Source organism: Ovis aries, chromosome 2 (genome assembly GCF_016772045.2).
Source record: "Ovis aries strain OAR_USU_Benz2616 breed Rambouillet chromosome 2, ARS-UI_Ramb_v3.0, whole genome shotgun sequence".
Lineage (NCBI taxonomy): Eukaryota > Metazoa > Chordata > Mammalia > Artiodactyla > Bovidae > Ovis > Ovis aries.
The window spans coordinates 66527589-66545214 of NC_056055.1; the positions used below are offsets into that span (position 1 = coordinate 66527589).

Below are 17626 nucleotides of genomic sequence, written 5' to 3' on the forward strand. Positions count from 1 at the left end.
AGAAGACTCTTGAGAGTCCCTTGGACTGCAAGGAGAGCCAACCAGTCCATTCTAAGGATATCAGTCCTGGCTGTTCTTTGGAAGAACTGATGCTAAAGCTGAAACTCTAGTACTTTGGCCACCTCATGCGAAGAGTTGACTCATTGGAAAAGACCTTGATGCTGGGAGGGATTGGGGGCAGGAGGAGAAGGGGACGACAGACGATGAGATGGCTGGATGGCATCACTGACTCGATGGATGCAAGTCTGAGTGAACTCTGGGAGTTGGTGATGGACAGGGAGTCCTGGCGTGCTGCGATTCATAGGGTCGCAAAGAGTTGGACGCGACTGAATTGAACTGAATTAACCTCTGCTGAAGAATAAAGAAAACAGCATACAATACCAGAAGGACAATGTAAGTTGAGAAATGAGAATTCTAACAGAGGACCAAAAATCAAAGCTACATCAAGTACACTGTAACTGAAATGAAGAATGACTGTGATGCACATATTATTCATAGGCTGAACACAAGTGAAAAAAGGATGTCTCAGCTTGATGTTCTCTTAGTAGAAACTTCCAAAACTAAAAAGCAAACAAAAAAACGACAGAAAATAAAATGAAAAACACCAGAACATTCAAGACCTGTGGGAAAACTGCAAAAGGTTTAACATACACATATGGAAACATGACAAAGAGAAAAAGAAAAAAGAACAGAAGAAATTCTTGAGGCAATAATGATGAAGAAATTTCAATCAAATTAATGTTAGATGACTCACTGGAAAAGACTCTGATGCTGGGAGGGATTGGGGGCAGGAGGAGAAGGGGACGACAGGATGAGATGGCTGGATGGCATCACTGACTCGATGGACGTGAGTCTGAGTGAACTCTGGGAGTTGGTGATGGACAGGGAGGCCTGGCGCGCTGCGATTCCTGGGGTCGCAAAGAGTCAGACACGACTGAGCGACTGAACTGAACTGAACTGAACTGATAGTTGACTTACAGTATAGTTTTTGCTGTATGGCAAAGTGAATCTCACAGATATATATATATATATATATATATATATATATACACACACACACACACATACATATATACATACATGTATATCCACATTTTTAGATTCCATTCCTATATAGGTCATTACTGAGTACTGAGTAGAGTTCCCTGCACTATACAGTAGGTTCTTATTATCTTTGTATATATAGTAGCGTGTATGCGTCAATTCCAATCTCCCAATTTATTCCTCCCCTACTTCCCCCTTGGTAACCATAAGTTTCTTTTCTGCAACTACGACTCTATTACTGTTTTGTAAACGGGTTCACTTGTACCATTTTTTTGATTCCACGTATAAGTGATATTGTACAATATTTGCCTTGTCTGACCTCACTCAGTATGGCAATCTCTAGGTCCATCCATGCCGCTGCAAATGGCATCATTTTGTTCTCGTTTTGAATGGCTGAGTAATAGTCCGTTGTGTGTATGTACCACATCTTCTTTACCCATCCCTCCATCGAAGGACTTTTAGGTTGTTTCCATGCTCTGGCTATCGTTAATAGCGCTGCAATGAATATTGGGGTACATATATCTTTTTAAATTATGGTTTTCTCCAGACATATCCCAGGAGTAGGATTGCTGGATCATATGGTAGTTCTATTTTTAGTTTTTTAAGGAACTTGCATACTGTTGTCCATAGTGGCTGTACCAATTTACATTCCCACCAACTGTATAGGCTAGTTCCCTCTTCTCCACACCCTCTGCAGTATTATTATTTGAAGATTTTTTGATGATGGTCATTCTCACTGTTGTAAGGTGATACCTCATTATAGTTTTGATTTGCAGACAAGAGAATGTTGGAGCCCACCAAAGATAGGCCACGCCCAGGGGCAAAGGAGAAGCCCCAACAAGATGCTAGGAGGGGCGAAATCGTGTTTAGAATCAAACCCCATACCCACCAGAGACACTCAGAAGGCTCAAACAAAACCTTGTGTACACCAGGACCCACAAGAGACTGAGCCAGATCTTCCTTTGAGTGTTTGAGTGTCTCCTGCAGAGGAATGGGTCAGCAGTGGCCTGCCACAGGGACAGGGACTCTGGCTGCAGCAGACCTGGGAGGTGTGCCATGTGGCATAGGTCCTCTTGGAGGAGGTGGCCATTAACTCCACCATAGAGCCACTGAGCAGACAACCCACAAACTGGAGAACAATTATAACAAAGAAGTTCTCGTACTGTTGCAAAAATTCTAGGGCCCACAACAGATTTCCCAACCTGAGGACTTTGACTTTGAAGGTCAGTGGAATTTGCTTACAGAACTTCCACAAGCCTGGGGAAACCTTCCCCAGGCACAGGCCTGTGCCTTCCAAGAGTCTTCTTGGAGAGCACAAATAAAACCTTGTGTGCACAACGACTCAAGAGAAAGGAGCAGTGACCCCAGAGGAGACTGAGCCAGACCTGCCTGTGAGCATCCAGAAGTCTCTGGCAGAGATGTGGGTTGACAGTGGTCTGACGCAGTGTCAGGGGCACTGAATACAACAGTCCTAGGAGCCACAGCATGCTGGCATAAGTCATTTGGAAGGCGGTCACCATCACTGCCATTACCCCTACCATAGTTTCGCTTCAGGCCAAACTATGCGGAGGGAACACAGCCCCACTCATCCACAGAAAACTGGATTAAAGACTTACTGAATATGGCCCCACCCACCAGAGCAAGACCCAGATTTCCCCACAGTCAGTGCTTCCCATCAGGAAGCTTCCAGAAGCCTTTTTTTTTTTTTTTTTCCCACGCAGAAGCCTCTTATCCTTATTCGTCAGAGGGCAGACAGAATGAAAAGCACAATCCCAGAAAACTAACCAAACTGATCCATGGATCACAGCCTTGTCTAACTCAATGAAACTATGAGCCATGGCATATAGGGCCACCCAAGATGGATGGGTCATGGTGGAGAGCTCTGACAAAATGTAGTCCACTGGAGAAGGGAATGGCAAACCACTGCAATATTCTTGCTTTGAGAACCCCAATGAACAGTATAAAAAGGCAAAAAGATATAATCCTGAAAGATGAACTCCCCAGGTCAGTAGGTGCCCAATATGCTATTGGAAAAGACCAGAGAATTAGATCCAGAAAGAATGAAGAGGCTGAGTCAAAGTGAAAACAACAGCCAGTTGTGGATGTTACTGGTGATGGAAGTAAAGTCTGATGCTGTAAAGAACAATATTGCATAGGAATCTGAAATGTTAGGTCCACGAATTAAGGTAAATTGGAAGTGGTCAGACAGGAGATGGCAAGAGTGAACATCGACATTTTAGCAATCAGAAAACTAAAATGGACCAGAATGGGTGAGCTTAATTCAGATGACCATTATATTTACTACTGTGGGCAAGAATCCCTTAGAATAAACGGAGTAGCCCTCATAGTCAACAAAAGAATCTGAAATGCAATATTTGGATGCAATCTCAAAAATGACAGAATGATCTCTTTTTGTTTCCAAGGCAAACCATTCAATATCACAGTAATCCAAGTCTACGCCCCAACCACTAATGCTGAAGAAGATGAAGTTGAATGGTTCTAAGAAGACCTACAAGACCTTTTAGAACAAACACCAAAAAATGATGTCCTTTTCATTATAGGGGACTGGAATGCAAAAGTAAGAAGTCAAGAGATACCTGGAGTAACAAACAAGTTTGGCCTGGGAGTACAAAATGAAGAGTTTTGTCAAGAGAATGCAATGGTCATAGCAAACACCCTCTTCTAACAACACAAGAGATGACTCTACATGTGGACATCACCAGATGGTCAACACTGAAATCAGATTGATTATATTCTTTGCAGCCAAAGATGGAGAAGCTCTATACAGTCAGCAAAAACAAGACCAGGAGCTGACTGTGGCTTGGATCACTAACTTATTGCCAAATTCAGACTTAAATTGAAGAAAGTAGGGAAAATCACTAATCTATTCAAGTATGATCTAAATCAAACTTCTTAGGATTATATAGTACAAGTGACAAATACATTCATGGGATTAGATCTGATAGAGTGCCTGAAGAACTATGGATGGAGGTTTGTGACACTGTACAGGAGGTAGTGATCAAAACCATTCCCCAAGAAAAAGAAATGCAAAAAGGCAAAATGGTTGTCTGAGGAGGCCTTACAAATAGCTGTGAAAAGAAGAGAAATGAACAGCAAAGGAGAAAAGGAAAGATATATCCATCTGAATGCAGAGTTCCAAAGAATAGCAAGGAGAGATAAGAAAGCCTTCCTCAGTGATCAGTGCAAAGAAATAGAGGAAAACAATAGAATGGGAAACACTAGAGATCTCTTCAAGAAAATTAGAGACACCAAGGGAACATTTCATGCAAAGATGGGCACAATAAAGGACAGAAATGGTATGGACCTAACAGAAGCAGAAGATATTAAGAAGAGGTGGCAAGAACACACAGAAGAACCGTACGAAAAATATCTTAATGACCCAGATAACCATGATGGGTGTGATCACTCACCTAGAGCCAGACATCCTGGAGTACAAAGTCAAGTGGACAATAGGAAGCATCACGACCAACAAAGCTAGAGGAGATGCTGGAATTCCAGCTGAGCTATTTGAAATTCTAAAAGATGATGCTGTTAAAGTGCTGCACTCAATGTACCAGCAAATTTGGAAAACTCAGCAACGGCCACAGAACTTCAGTTTTCATTCCAATTCCAAAGAAAGGCAATGCCAAAGAATGTTCAAACTACTGCATAATTGGACTCATCTCACATGCTAGTAAAGTAATGCTCAAAATTCTCCAAGGTAGGTTTCAACAGTACGTGAACCGAGAACTTCCAGACTTTCAAGCTGGATTTAGAAAAGGCCGAGAAACCAGAAATCAAATTGCCAACATCCGTTGGATCATAAAAAAGCAAGAGAATTCCACAACAATACCTACTTCTGCTTCATTTACTACGCTAAAGCCTTTGACTGTATAGCTCCCAACAAACTGGAAAATTCTTAAAGAGATGGGAATACCAGACCACCTGACTTGCCTCCTGAGAAATCTGTTTGCAGGTCAAGAAGCAACAGTTCGAACTGGACATGGAACAACAGACTGGTTCCAAAATGGGAAAGGAGTATGTCAAGGCTGTATATTGTCACTCTGCTTATTTAACTTTTATGCATCATTAGAAATGCTGGGATAGATGAAGCACAAACTGGAATCAAGATTGTGGGGAGAAATATTAATAACCTCAGCTATGCAGATGACACCACCATTATGGCAGAAAGCAAAGAGGAACTAAAGAGCCTCTTGATGAAAGTGAAAGAGGAGACTGAAAAAGCTGGCTTAAAACTCAACATTAAAAAAACAAAGATCATGGCATGCAGTCCCATCACTTCATGGCAAATAGATGGGGAAACAATGGAAACGGTGACAGACTTAATTTTCTTGGGCTCCAAAATCACTGCAGATAGTGACGGCAGCCATGAAATTAAAAAGATGCTTGCTCCTTGGACGTAAAGCTATGACCAACCTAGTCAACATATTAAAAGCAGAGACGTTACTTTGCTGACAAAGGTCCATATAGTCAAAGCTATGGTTTATCCAGTAGTCATGTACGGATGTGAGAGTTGGACCGTAAAGAAAGCTGAGCACTGAAGAATTGATGTTTTTGAACTGTGGTGTTGGTGAAGACTCTTGAGAGTCCCTTGGACTGCAAGGAGATCAAACCAGTCAATCCTAAAGGAAATTAATCCTGCATATTCACTGAAAGGACTGATGCTGAAGCTGAAGCTCCAATACTTTGGCCACTTGATGTGAAGAACTGACTCATTGGAAAAGACCCTGATGCTGGGAAAGACAGAGAAGGGGAGGAGAAGGGGATGAAAGAGGGTGAGATGGTTGGATGGCATCTCCGACTCGATGGACATGAATTTGAGCAAGCTCCAGGAGTTGGTGATGGACAGAGAAACCTGGCTTGCTGCAGTCCATGGGGTCACAAAGAGTGGGACATGACTGAGTGACTGAACTGAGCTGAGTAGTAATGTTGAGCATCTTTTCATATGCCTTTTGGCCATCTTTATATCTTCTTTGGAGAAATGTCTATTTAGATATCCTGCTCATTTTTTGATTGGGTTATTTGCTTTTATGATATTGAACTGCATGAGCTGTTTGCATATTTTAGAGATTAATCCTTTGTTGGTTGCTTCATCTGCAAATAATTTTCCCCATTCTGTGCGTTGTCTTTTCATTTGTTTATCGTTTTCTTTGCAGTGCAAAAGCTTTTAAATTTAATTAGGTCCCATTTGTTTATTTTTGTTTTTATCCAAAGCATTTTTGAAATAGATCTCAGTGGGTGGTGAATTTGGAGATTTTGATGTATAGCATTAGGTAAAGAAAAAACAGTAAAATATTATAACTCAAAGGCATCTTAGGGATCATTGAATTCAAATTTCTCATTTTCAAACAGGCTGGTGGAGACCCTCAGAAGTTAAGGGACTACCCAAAGCACTGAAGGACACTTGGTCCTTTGTGCACATTTAGTCTGTGGACAAAGCTCCTTGATATTTGGTCCTGTCTAAAACCAAAGAGTCAGACACAACTGAGCAACTGAACTGAACTGATTGAACTGAAAACCATTTGACACAGACCAAATAATGCTCACAGGTGTTTTAGAAGGGAACAAATTTCAAGGACCTTATGGGATAGACCAAATACCTTATAGACATTCTAGACAGGATCAAATATCTGCAAATCATCTAAAGTAATATAGCACTCTTATAACTGGGTCTGGAGCACAAGCATTCTGACTCCTGGCCTGGTCCTCTTCTTTATCCCTTGTTGATACAAACATGGTTGGAATGTTCTGTGGTCACAAATGAGAGAGAGGAAGAACTAGTGGTGACGCATTTTTCAAACAATGGGTTACATGCAATTAACATAGGCTTCCCTGGTATCTTAGATGGTAAAGAATCTGCCTGCAGTGCAGGAGATATGGGTTTGATCCCTGGGTCAGGAAGATCCCCCGGAGGAGGATATGGCAACCCACTCTAGTATTCTCGCCTGGAGAATTTCAAGGACAGAGGAGCCTGGTGGGCTACAGTCCATGGGGTTGCAAAGAGTTGGACAGGACTGAGTGACTAACACACACACACACACACACACACACACACACCATAGTCAAAGGGATGATTTGACACTAGTCCATAGGTCTGCTGCCTCTCCCAAGAATGTGTGTTCTCCCAGCCAGCTGGTCCTTGGCATCATTAAGAATGAAAAATTATGCACTGAACAAATAATCATTGGATTATGACACTGGTTACCCAGAGGATCTGACTTTAGAACTAATTTTTTAGGGATTTGTGAAAAGTTCTCTAACACCAAAGGTTGTATCTCTGTGGTAAGGACACCAAGGATTATTACAATTTTAATGCACTAGTCTTTCAAGATTCTCTCTATTCCTTGCACTAGAATTTTGAAAGATGGCAGAAAACAATCTCAAAATCAGCCTACTTCCATAAATTAAGAAATGTCATCTGGCTTTTCTTTTTGAAACCCCAAGACAGTGTTCATTGTTTTATTCATTTAAACAAAGGTTTCAAGAGGTAGTAACATTTTATTATTTTGAGCTAACCCTATTGTCATTTACGGAGAAGGCAATGGCACCCCACTCCAGTACTCTTGCCTGGAAAATCCCATGGATGGAGGAGCCTGGTGGGCTGCAGTCCATGGGGTCGCTAAGAGTCGGACACGACTGAGCGACTTCACTTTCACTTTTCACTGTCATGCATTGGAGAAGGAAATGGCAACCCACTCCAATGTTCTTGCCTGGAGAATCCCAGGGACGGGGAAGCCTGGTGGGCTGCCGTCTATGGTGTCACACAGAGTCGGACACGACTGAAGTGACTTAGCAGTAGCAGTATTGTCATTTAAAATACTCATGCAGATTCCTGAATTAATCTGTCATAACAGCTGATCATTCACCCTATACATAACACTTATTATAGGTGTGGCTCCTACAATGGCCACAAGGAGAGAGGGGTTGTGTGTCTCTGGGACCAAAATATGTATATACATTTGGAAACCTGAATCTTTTGTGTAACACCTAGGAGCAAAGAGAACAGTAAGGACAGGATGAAGACCGTCCAAGGCCAAGATAAGTAACAAGATGGACACTTAAAAAAGTTGGAGACGTGGTTAAAAATACTCACAAGAAGAGAAACTACAGTGACTGAGGAATGATGTAAAGTTGCCATAAAAAGTTGCCACGTGTTTAGGCAGCTGAAGGGGACACACTGCCATCGTCAGCCATTTATTGTGACTGAGCAGATCACCTAAATATCCACATGGCAAAGGATTAAAAGGGAAAATGTTACTGTGTGTTGCAGAATCAACATTCCTATTCTGTCCCTGATGGGAAGCCAGTCACCAGAACCTTCTCTCTGGTCAACAAGAACTTGGAGTTGACAAAAGGAATGTGTTGCAACCGTGAGGAGACCTAGGTTTTCATGAAGCCACCAAAGCCCAGGTGAGAGCTGCCGTAATCCACAAGGAAGCAGGCCCTTGCCTGGCCTTCCTATGTAGGGTCTTTCTCCCCCAGGCCCGTTGATTACTGATACCCTCTCCTCTCCATTTTCCCTGCAGAGAACCAGCTCACTTGGCCACTAGGGGGCCCAGTTGCTCACCACATTCAGGACTGATCATCCGTAGTGGCTCACCTCCCTGCCAAGAGAGAAGTTCTTACGGACTCCTTCGCATCATTCAATCTATTTTTAGTGAAAAGTAACCTAGGGTTATTCCAGCCTTGTCTTTAGAAATGCTGAACGATAAACAGAAAAGAAAATAAACCACAGTATGGAAATGCGAAAATAGCAAAGCCCAGTCAGAGGGCAAGAAAAGCCCTGAACCGGGTGGCGTTCTCGGCTACAGCGCTCGCGTCTGCAGTTCGTCCCTGTCTCAAGGCTTACTCTTCCTTACTCTCCTGCCAGGCCTCTCCGTGCCTACTCACCCTCCTCTCACTGCTTCCTTTTCTGTTGACAGAGCCGTGGACAGGTCAATATAGCGGGGAGAGGGCAAACAGTTATCCTGGAAAAAGGCGTCCCCAGCTCACCCAGTTCACTCTTGAAGGTGTGATCCTGCGGGAGAGCAGACTGGGAATTCCGCATATTTCCTCCTCCAACAAACCAGTTTACGTTGGGGTTCCAGTGGTTCACAAAGCCACAGAGATGGTTTTCTTCAAAGTCACATTCTGGCAGAAGAGAAATAAAAACGGACTTGATGGAGATGTAGTTATGCCTGCAGCTGCCCAGGCTCACTGCAGTTTGCTCTTACTCAGATATGTTTCTCACCGCCTTCTCCCACTGGGGCCTTTGTACCACGAGCCCTGGACAAAGTCAATCAAGAGGAGAGATTCTGTAATGAACAGAGACTATAATTCATCATTGCTTCTTTGGATTGTGGCCCATGTGGCTTGCAGTGTGACCTCTCCTAGTCTCCATTTCTTCCTATGTAAAACGGGGGGACACTCCCACCACGCAGGGCTGTGGTAAGGTGGACAGCTGCCAGCACAGTGCCAGGCACGTGGTTAGTGCTTGGTGGATCAGCCAACTCTGTGTCAGAGCACTATTCAGAGCTACACTTTTAGCTCCAGAAATTTTATCCACCACCTTTCTGGGAACCCATTCTTTCATTCCCTTCTCTCTTGATGGCAGACAAGGTACTAAGCTGAGGGCTAAGGCGCATGTTTCCTAGATGCTAGAGTTCTCTGCTTTTCTTATAAACAAGATCTTAGAATAGTCGAGACAGGAATATCTTAGGCACTGGGCCCTTTGGCAGCTACTGAGTAGAGAAAACAAGAGAAGACAAAGAGACCCTCTCTCTCATTTTTAGGTGCATTGACATGCTTGCACAGATAAATTGTTCCCAGTCAACAGACTCCTTTGGGGGAGCAAGAAACTCATAAGCCAGTTCCTCCATTGACCCCCATAAACAACAGTTAAAAATACAAAATTGTCATTGTGCTGGTCATCTCCTATTGGCTCCTCCAGACCCACCCACCTTTCTTCCACCCTACTCCATCCTCCAGAGATTGATGTCTATGGACCTATATGAGCTTCCTTGCCTGCTGGCTTCTAAAATGAATTCAACCAATGGAAGAGAAGAGGTGAACAAGGTTGGGGTTGTTTATTCCTGCAGTTCCCGTTCTGCTAGGATGCCATGAGTTGGCTGTGCCCCTCTATCGAGGGACCACACAGCTCTATGTTCTGTAAATCCTCCTCTCTTGCCCCTTCAGACCTCCAGTGCTGATGGTTCATGAGTCATCACTCTGACTAGTCTTGGATTACTGCATTTTGACAGGCTTCCTTTACCCGCCCACACCTTTGTAGTCCCTTTGGTGAGTTTTCCTCAAATTACTAAGGTTGAATGTAATCTGTTTCCACTTTCTTGCCAGGGTCCTGACTGATAGTTATCAGTGTGCTTTTGTGTTAGCAAGCACTCAACATTTTTAAGATTTTCATTTTCAGCTTTTCTACTACAGGATCCACTGACCTATGCCCAACAGTCAGTGCTAAAGACTGCTGCAGAGTAAAAGAAAAAGCAAAATATTCTCCAATGCACCAGGCACTAATCTGAGTACTTTATATGAATTAAATCATCTAATCCTCAAAACAACCCCACAAGTATGTAATATTATTTACAGATGAGGAAACAAGAGAGGCAAAAGGGGTGTACAGAAAGAAAGATGAGGTGAGAATAAGATCATACAGTTGAACAAGGTAAAATATCAGGGCTCCTTTTGTGTTTTGAAAAACAAAACAAAACAGAAGCCATCCAGTGATTTGAATAAAGGAAATTAACATTTTTGACTGCCAAGCACAGTGACAATCACCTTCATATCCGTGATCTTACTGGTCTCTACAACAGTCCTTTCCTATGAGGGAAATATTTGAATCCCCATTTTGCAGGTAATGAAACAGAGGCTGCGGGGCACAGTGCATTGACTGAGCCAGCAGGTGGTGCTCCACCAGGTGTGTCTGACTGGCCTACAGTTTAAGCTCACTGTGTTTTCATGAAGTGGTAACAGTCTAGGTCTGCTTTCTTTCACTTGCATTAGCACCATCACCAGCAGGTCAAAACAGAGAAGGAAGACTCAAGGAATTAGTAAAGGCTCCTTTTTGTTCAGAATTGCCCTTGACTCTTGTCTCTTCCTTTCCACAGCCATTCAGCCTCCAGTATTGTCAGTGCTAGAAAAAATCTCTCAAACCTACCACCTTTATCCCATTCCACTGCCGACCCCAATTTTAGGCTCCTATATCCCCCTCTTGGAGGGTGCAAGCACTTCCGAAGGGTTTTCCTATCTCTTATATACTTTCCTTGTTCCCAGCTCATTTTCCAGGTGGCAGCCAGAGTCAGCATCTGCGAGCCCAGCTGCAGGCCCCTCCCCACTGAACGGCTTCTGGTGCCTCCCAACCACATAATCCAGGAACCCAGGCTCCACAGCTGGGATCCAGACTCTTTCATAACAGCCTCCCTCAGCACTGCTGACTCTCACTTCAAACACTACCCAGCCCCTGGCCTTCGCCAGGACACTCACTGCACTGTCCCTGCAGTGGGGTCTGCCCAGAATGAGTGCTTTCCTTCCTGCCCCGCTCCTTCACCGGCTGAATTCCTAAACTTCCCCTTCTTGAAACAACAGCTCAAATGCATCTCCTAGATTCAGTCCTGTCTGGTTTCCTCCCCACCCCTCTCGCCTGCACAGCATGGTGTGTCCTTCACCTGCAGAACTGATCATTTATGGAGACAGCTTCAGTAGGAGACAACGGAAGGTGAGCGACCTCAAGCATAGAGACTGTCTGCTCTTGATGCCCTCCAAGAAGCTGGCACATAGGAAGCACCTCGCAGCCCTGCTCGAGTGGGATCTAAGTGGCACTGCGATTGTAAACACAGAGCAGCGGTGTGTCAGAGAGGAAAGGAGGAGAGTGAGGAAAGGAGGCAATATGGAGGTAAACAGGATGCCACCTTTCTGGCAAATGTTACAAAAAGCTGAATCGACAGCCAACTGGAAATTATGTTTATTGGAATATGGAATATGTTGGGTTTAAGGCAGCAACTCAGGTTACAGTCACTTCACCTACTTTTCTTTCATCAACCTAGTCAGTCCAGGCAAACTCTTAATGACCCTTCCTCTGCTAAAGACAGAGAAACATCATACAGCATTCAAATGATGTGAAATTCAAAATGCACTACAGAGTGTAGTTTATAAAATACTCTGCCTTTACCATTGATTCAATTACTTCTGGCAACAGGAGATTTTAGAAAAAGATGCATGTTCTGATACAATGAAAAGGAAACCCACTTACCAATACAGTAGCCGGTTGTCATCTTGATTTCAAAGAGTGCGATGCTGGATGTATTTCCATGTCCTAGCACACCTGCTATTAAAATCTGCACAACACATGGGGTAGAAGGGAGTTAGACTTTAAAACACCATGTGTCCATTTTTAGTATTTCATCTACTAGTCAGAAGCTGTTCAGCAATTCAAGGCAAAATGAGATTGTCTCAGCTCGTTGCTGTTGGATACTAATCCCATGATGGACTTTACTGAAAGAAGGCAAGTGTGTGCGTGTGCATGTGTGTACACAAACTCATACACATATTCTCAGAACTTTGAGGTGAGCAAGGGATCCAGTAAGAGCTCATTTGTCTTCCAGTCAGTTGCCTTCCATTGTAACCCCAGCCACCACCTTCTCCCGCACCTGTGGTGACACCAGTTGGCTGCAGATGGAAAGGAGACTTAGGTCCCTGGGCAAATCCATTCTGAACATGGCCAGGAACTGAAGGCAGAGTCCTCAGAGGGGTAAAAAAAAATTCCTTGAGAGAGGAGGCAGGTATGGCAATTTGACCAGTGGTGGGGGGATCTTTGTATGAATGGAAGAGGCTCAAAACTCAACTCAACTTGTAGTTTCTATATTGATGAAAATTTGATAATTTTACATGAAGAATAGAGATTTTTTTTTTTTTGCTTCAGTAGTATCCGACTCTGTGCAACCAGGCTCCTCTGTCCATGGCATTCTCCAGGCAAACATACTGGAGTGGGTTGCCGTGCTCTCCTCCCAGGGATGTTCCCAACCCAGGGATCGAACCCAGGTCTCCTGCATTGCAGGTGGATTCTTTATCATCTGAGCCACCAGGGAAGCCCCAAAGAATAGGGAGAAGCATAAACATGTATGTGGCTGATTACAAGCACTGTTTACCTTGGGTCTTGCTTCTGAAAATATTTGCCTTTCCTTATGTGATTTTAGTCCAATATTTTGCAGCTATTCTGGTAGGTATCAGGTGTGATATACTGTTGGGGGGACACTTTATAATAGGGAACTCAGGCCTCCAGTGCTCCTTCCCTCAATCCACCCTGCTGTCTGATGGGAGGACTATATGCAGATACGGAATGTAGAGTACTGTATTCCAAAGCTTGTTGAGGAAGAAGAGATATGGGATAAGGAATTGAAAAGAGGACTAGAAATGGAGAAAGCTTTCTGGAAGCCTCCACTTTGTCCCTCATGACAGGTTTTCACTAAATGTCATACTTCATGGCCAACTGAGTCCAGGCTTCATCCTCCTTCCTGCTCCAATCTACATCCAACTTTCTGTTACATTCTCTACCTTACTTTCCCAATACTTTTGATGGGACAACTTTCATCTCTGAAATCAGAACATGTTCTTTAAGTATCGTTCCTCTTTCAATGTATTTTCATTTTGTTTTTATCATAGTTACTGTTTTGTTAAAAATTATAGCAAAGGAAGCATTAGGAAGACAACACAAACATAAACACCCAACTTAGGAGAATGAAACAAAATTATAAGAAATGAGAATACTCGCTAAAGCCCATTGGAAAGTAAATTTTCATTGAAGAGGTTGGTTTAAGCCCCATTTAGATTCTTACACAAATCCCATTTAAATAGAAAACAAATCTGGGAAGAAACTCTTCTAAGGAGTAAATAATATTAATCTCCATTACTGATGTTTTTCTGTGATGCAGCTCCTTCAAAATGTCACATCCTAACACAGGAGAAAACTAACTGCAATGAATGGCCGAAGTCTTCATACGATCTCAGAAGAGTATAATGTCAAACAATAAGCCTGCTTCTAGATTTTGTCTACCTTGAATTTTTTGGAAGTATTTTGCAAATCCAAGCTGGCTATGAGCCAGCTGTCTGAAGGGTTCTTGGCTGACCAAAGCAAACGATCAAAGCTTTCATCTTCAAATCTCATGTAGAGGTTCAGCCGGCTGGGATCTGATGGAGACCCTGAAGATGTGGCTATCTGGTAGACCAATCGGAGGCAGCTCCATTCTTCAGCCTGCAGATCAGGACTCAGCAGCACGGCTTTCTCCCCTTGCTTGGCAAAGGAGGTGTCCACATAAATATAATGGCCTAGAAGAGAAGGGGACCCAGGGAAGAAATCAATCTTCTGTTTGTGACTCAGGAAAATGCACAACTGCAGTCCAATAAACCTGAGGGCAGACACAGCCAGCACATGCATTATGTGGCCCCACTAAATGTTGCCTGAACACTGGATCTCTGCTTCTGGTGAGAAATCAGGAGGTCTGGTGACATGGAGGCTACTTTCACACAACCGCAGCAGCCCGGAGCTCAGTAGTGCTGCCTCTTTAGAGCTGGCGTGTGGGCTCTATTTGCCATTATCCCCACCTCTCCCTATCACCTCCTGGCCTTGAAGCAAAACTAGTACCTACCATCACCTTATAACCGGCCCATCTAGCACCCTGCTTTCATCTCCCTGGCTCCCATAGGCATATGAGTTTGAGAACCCAGGCTAAGGAGCTTCCGAATCTGGAGGAGCAGTATTCCTCTACTGAAATCAGAATACCTTGGTGGGTTCCTTCCCCTTCCATCGATCCCCTCATACCTAATGATTCAATCTGTATTTAATGTGCCTCATTATATTAAATTGATTTGGTTACTTCAAACGTGGGGCTCAGGCAGAAGAAAATTTATCGCAAGCTAATTTTTAATTAGTCTAGGACTCTCCTTCTCTGGGTCAGGAAGATCCCTTGCAAAAGGGAATAGCTATCCATTCTGGTATTTTTGCCTGGAGAATTCCATGGACAGAGGAGCCTGGTGGGCTATAGTCCATGGGGTCACAACTGAGTGACTGAAACTTTCACTTTCCTCCTGCTCTAGACTCTTCCTCAATTGAATCTTCTAGTTCTGATAGCTAAATGAAAAAGCACACGTAAAACATGTAGGACAAGTCTTAGAAATCAGCAGAAGCACTGATTACCCCCACCTCCACCCCCTGCCCCCTTCCTCGCCCTCTCTTCCCTTCCCTTCCCTTCCCTTCCCTTCTGTCTTCTCCTTCCTGTCCCTCCCATCCCCTTCACCCTTCCTCTTCTCCTTTCCCTCTCTTCACTCCTCCCCCCTGCTCCCTCTCTCCTCATTCTCCTGATACTGTCAAGGGCTCCACTGGCTCCACTAGGATGTAAAATAGCATTTCTATGAACAAAAAAGGAGGGTGGAACCAAGAACTCTCACTTGAGTTTTCCCAATCTAACTCTGGCCATTGGCTTCCTGTAGCAATGATCTGACCTGCTGGTGGGTCTTGAGGACCCTCTGCCCTTCTAACCTGTACCCTCATGTTTGTTCAGAGGCTCCCACATTCACGGCCAGCATCTAACATGCAGTCTTGTATACGTGACCACCCACCTCACCCCTTGCATTTGGGACTCCCCAACACTAAATTCTTACTGGAAAGGCCCTAAAAGGCCTCTTTGCTTTTCATGATGTTCTTCAGCCCCTTCTCCCACACTTGCTTTCCCAAATCTGATCCCAGCCCGAATCCTGTGGTGAGTGCGGACAGGCTAGTGGTAGCTCAGTGGACGGCCAGCCTCACAGTCAGGACACAGTTAGGGCATTATCTTCAAGGAGCCTCACTTGCCTGCAAAAGCTTTCAAGATCAAGATCTATCTCCAGCTGGCAGTCTTCTCAACATAGCAACAACCCACTAGGTGCAAATAGCAACTACTTGTAGGTGCCAACCCAGGCACTCTATGAATAAATCTGGTCCTTGCAGTAATCACCAGCAATACCACTACCTCCTACATACAGCAAACACTCATTATGAACCAGGTGCTGCTCTAAGTGCTTCATATATATTTACTAGCTGCGGGGCCTGTTGGGTTTTGAAGCACTACCTAAGCTGGGGTTTGTACTGTTGCTTCATTGTGACATGAAAGAATGTATAAACATATCCTCCTTGTCCCACTCTGCCACTGCCATAAAGGAAAGGATTCTAAAAAGACTAGTAGTGGGATAGGGCAGGGATGGGAATTGAGGGAGATCCTGAGAGCACTTCAAACCTTTCCCGAGGAAGTAGAGAATTAAAACACGGGGTATAAAAGAGGGAAGAAACAAAGAAAGTCCGTGCTGTGTCCTGTGACTGTTTATATCGCCTGCCAACTTGGCTGCCGAACAAGGCCCACTTCTCCCTGGATACTTGCCCAACTTCTCTCCCTCCTGCCTTTCCCCTTCTAGAAGGGAAACAACTCACAGCAGGGGCTCTCAAACTTGAGCTAAGTCACTTGGAGGGCTTGTTCAAACCCAGTGGCTTCCTGGACCCACTCCTTGAGTTTCCAATCCAAGTAGGTCTGGGGTGAAGCTGCACTTCTGACAGACCACATTTCTGAAAAGTCCCAGAGAGTGCTGATGCTGCTGGTCTGGGGATCACAACATAAGAACCGCTGATTTACATATCGGACAGAGAAACAGGACTCACTCTCAGGACACTGCTAATCTATCAAAGAAAGCATGCAAAGGAGGGAGGAAACAGTTTTACTTGGAGGTAAAATTCAGACATATGTACATGTGTATTATAGGACGCTGAATGAGTACATCTACTGGTGACTATCTTGACTTTTCAGTGAATGCCATAAAAAATCTTTCGCGACATAACCTTTTATCAGGTCAGATTTTATTATAAGCATACGCTAATACTCTTCTGTTAAAAACCTTTGAAAGCACACAGTATATAAAATGTATTATTTTAAACACCCTGATATTATAAGAAAGCTAATGCTATTTATTCAGTGACTTTGACATCTTGACCATAAATATTAGCTATTTAAATCATAGGATTTTACATGTAAATTGCAGACCTCAAATCACTCTTAGGTCATGCTGCGTGGATATGTGAATTAGCTGTACTACAATCCATCCAAAGATTTATCCACCCAAGTGATTTTGTAGCCCCTCAGTAGAATAATGTATTTTCCTAGATCAAATAATTAGTCCAATTGCTAACTACCTCCACTACCGCTGTCAATCTCAAGTCAGATTTTCTTAATTAATTGTATGCCTAGCTTGGATATAGCCTCAGAATCCTTTTAAATATAGTGTTCCATATAACTACTACCAATCAATCTGATTTGGGATCTAAGCTGGAACATCCCTGCTTGGGGTCATATTATATCTTGCGGTCATATTAGAGCTAAGTTGAACCAGAAGGAATGTGGCACATTATGAAGACATTTTAGAAAATTAAGAAAGAATGAGGAAGATACTGATATCAGGATGGTGCCTTTCCATGGACTGCCACTAATAAAACTGCCATTCTAGAACAAATTGATAATGGTTTTGGTGAGTTTCTTACTTTATTAAAAACAAT

General features: G+C 43.5%; 1 protein-coding gene across 4 annotated transcripts in view; it reads right to left on the minus strand.

Moving 5' to 3' along the window:
* The window catches only part of MAMDC2 (MAM domain containing 2), a 170517-nt gene that overhangs the window by 87170 nt on the left and 65721 nt on the right, over positions 1-17626 (minus strand). For all 4 annotated transcript variants that reach the window (XM_004004323.5, XM_060409383.1, XM_060409384.1 and 1 more), the window contains exons 3-5: positions 14108-14379; positions 12308-12392; positions 9058-9195 (exon numbers count right to left, since the gene is read on the minus strand). In XM_004004323.5, coding sequence (XP_004004372.1) covers positions 9058-9195; positions 12308-12392; positions 14108-14379 — 495 coding nt within the window. The remainder of the gene's footprint in view (positions 1-9057; positions 9196-12307; positions 12393-14107; positions 14380-17626) is intronic.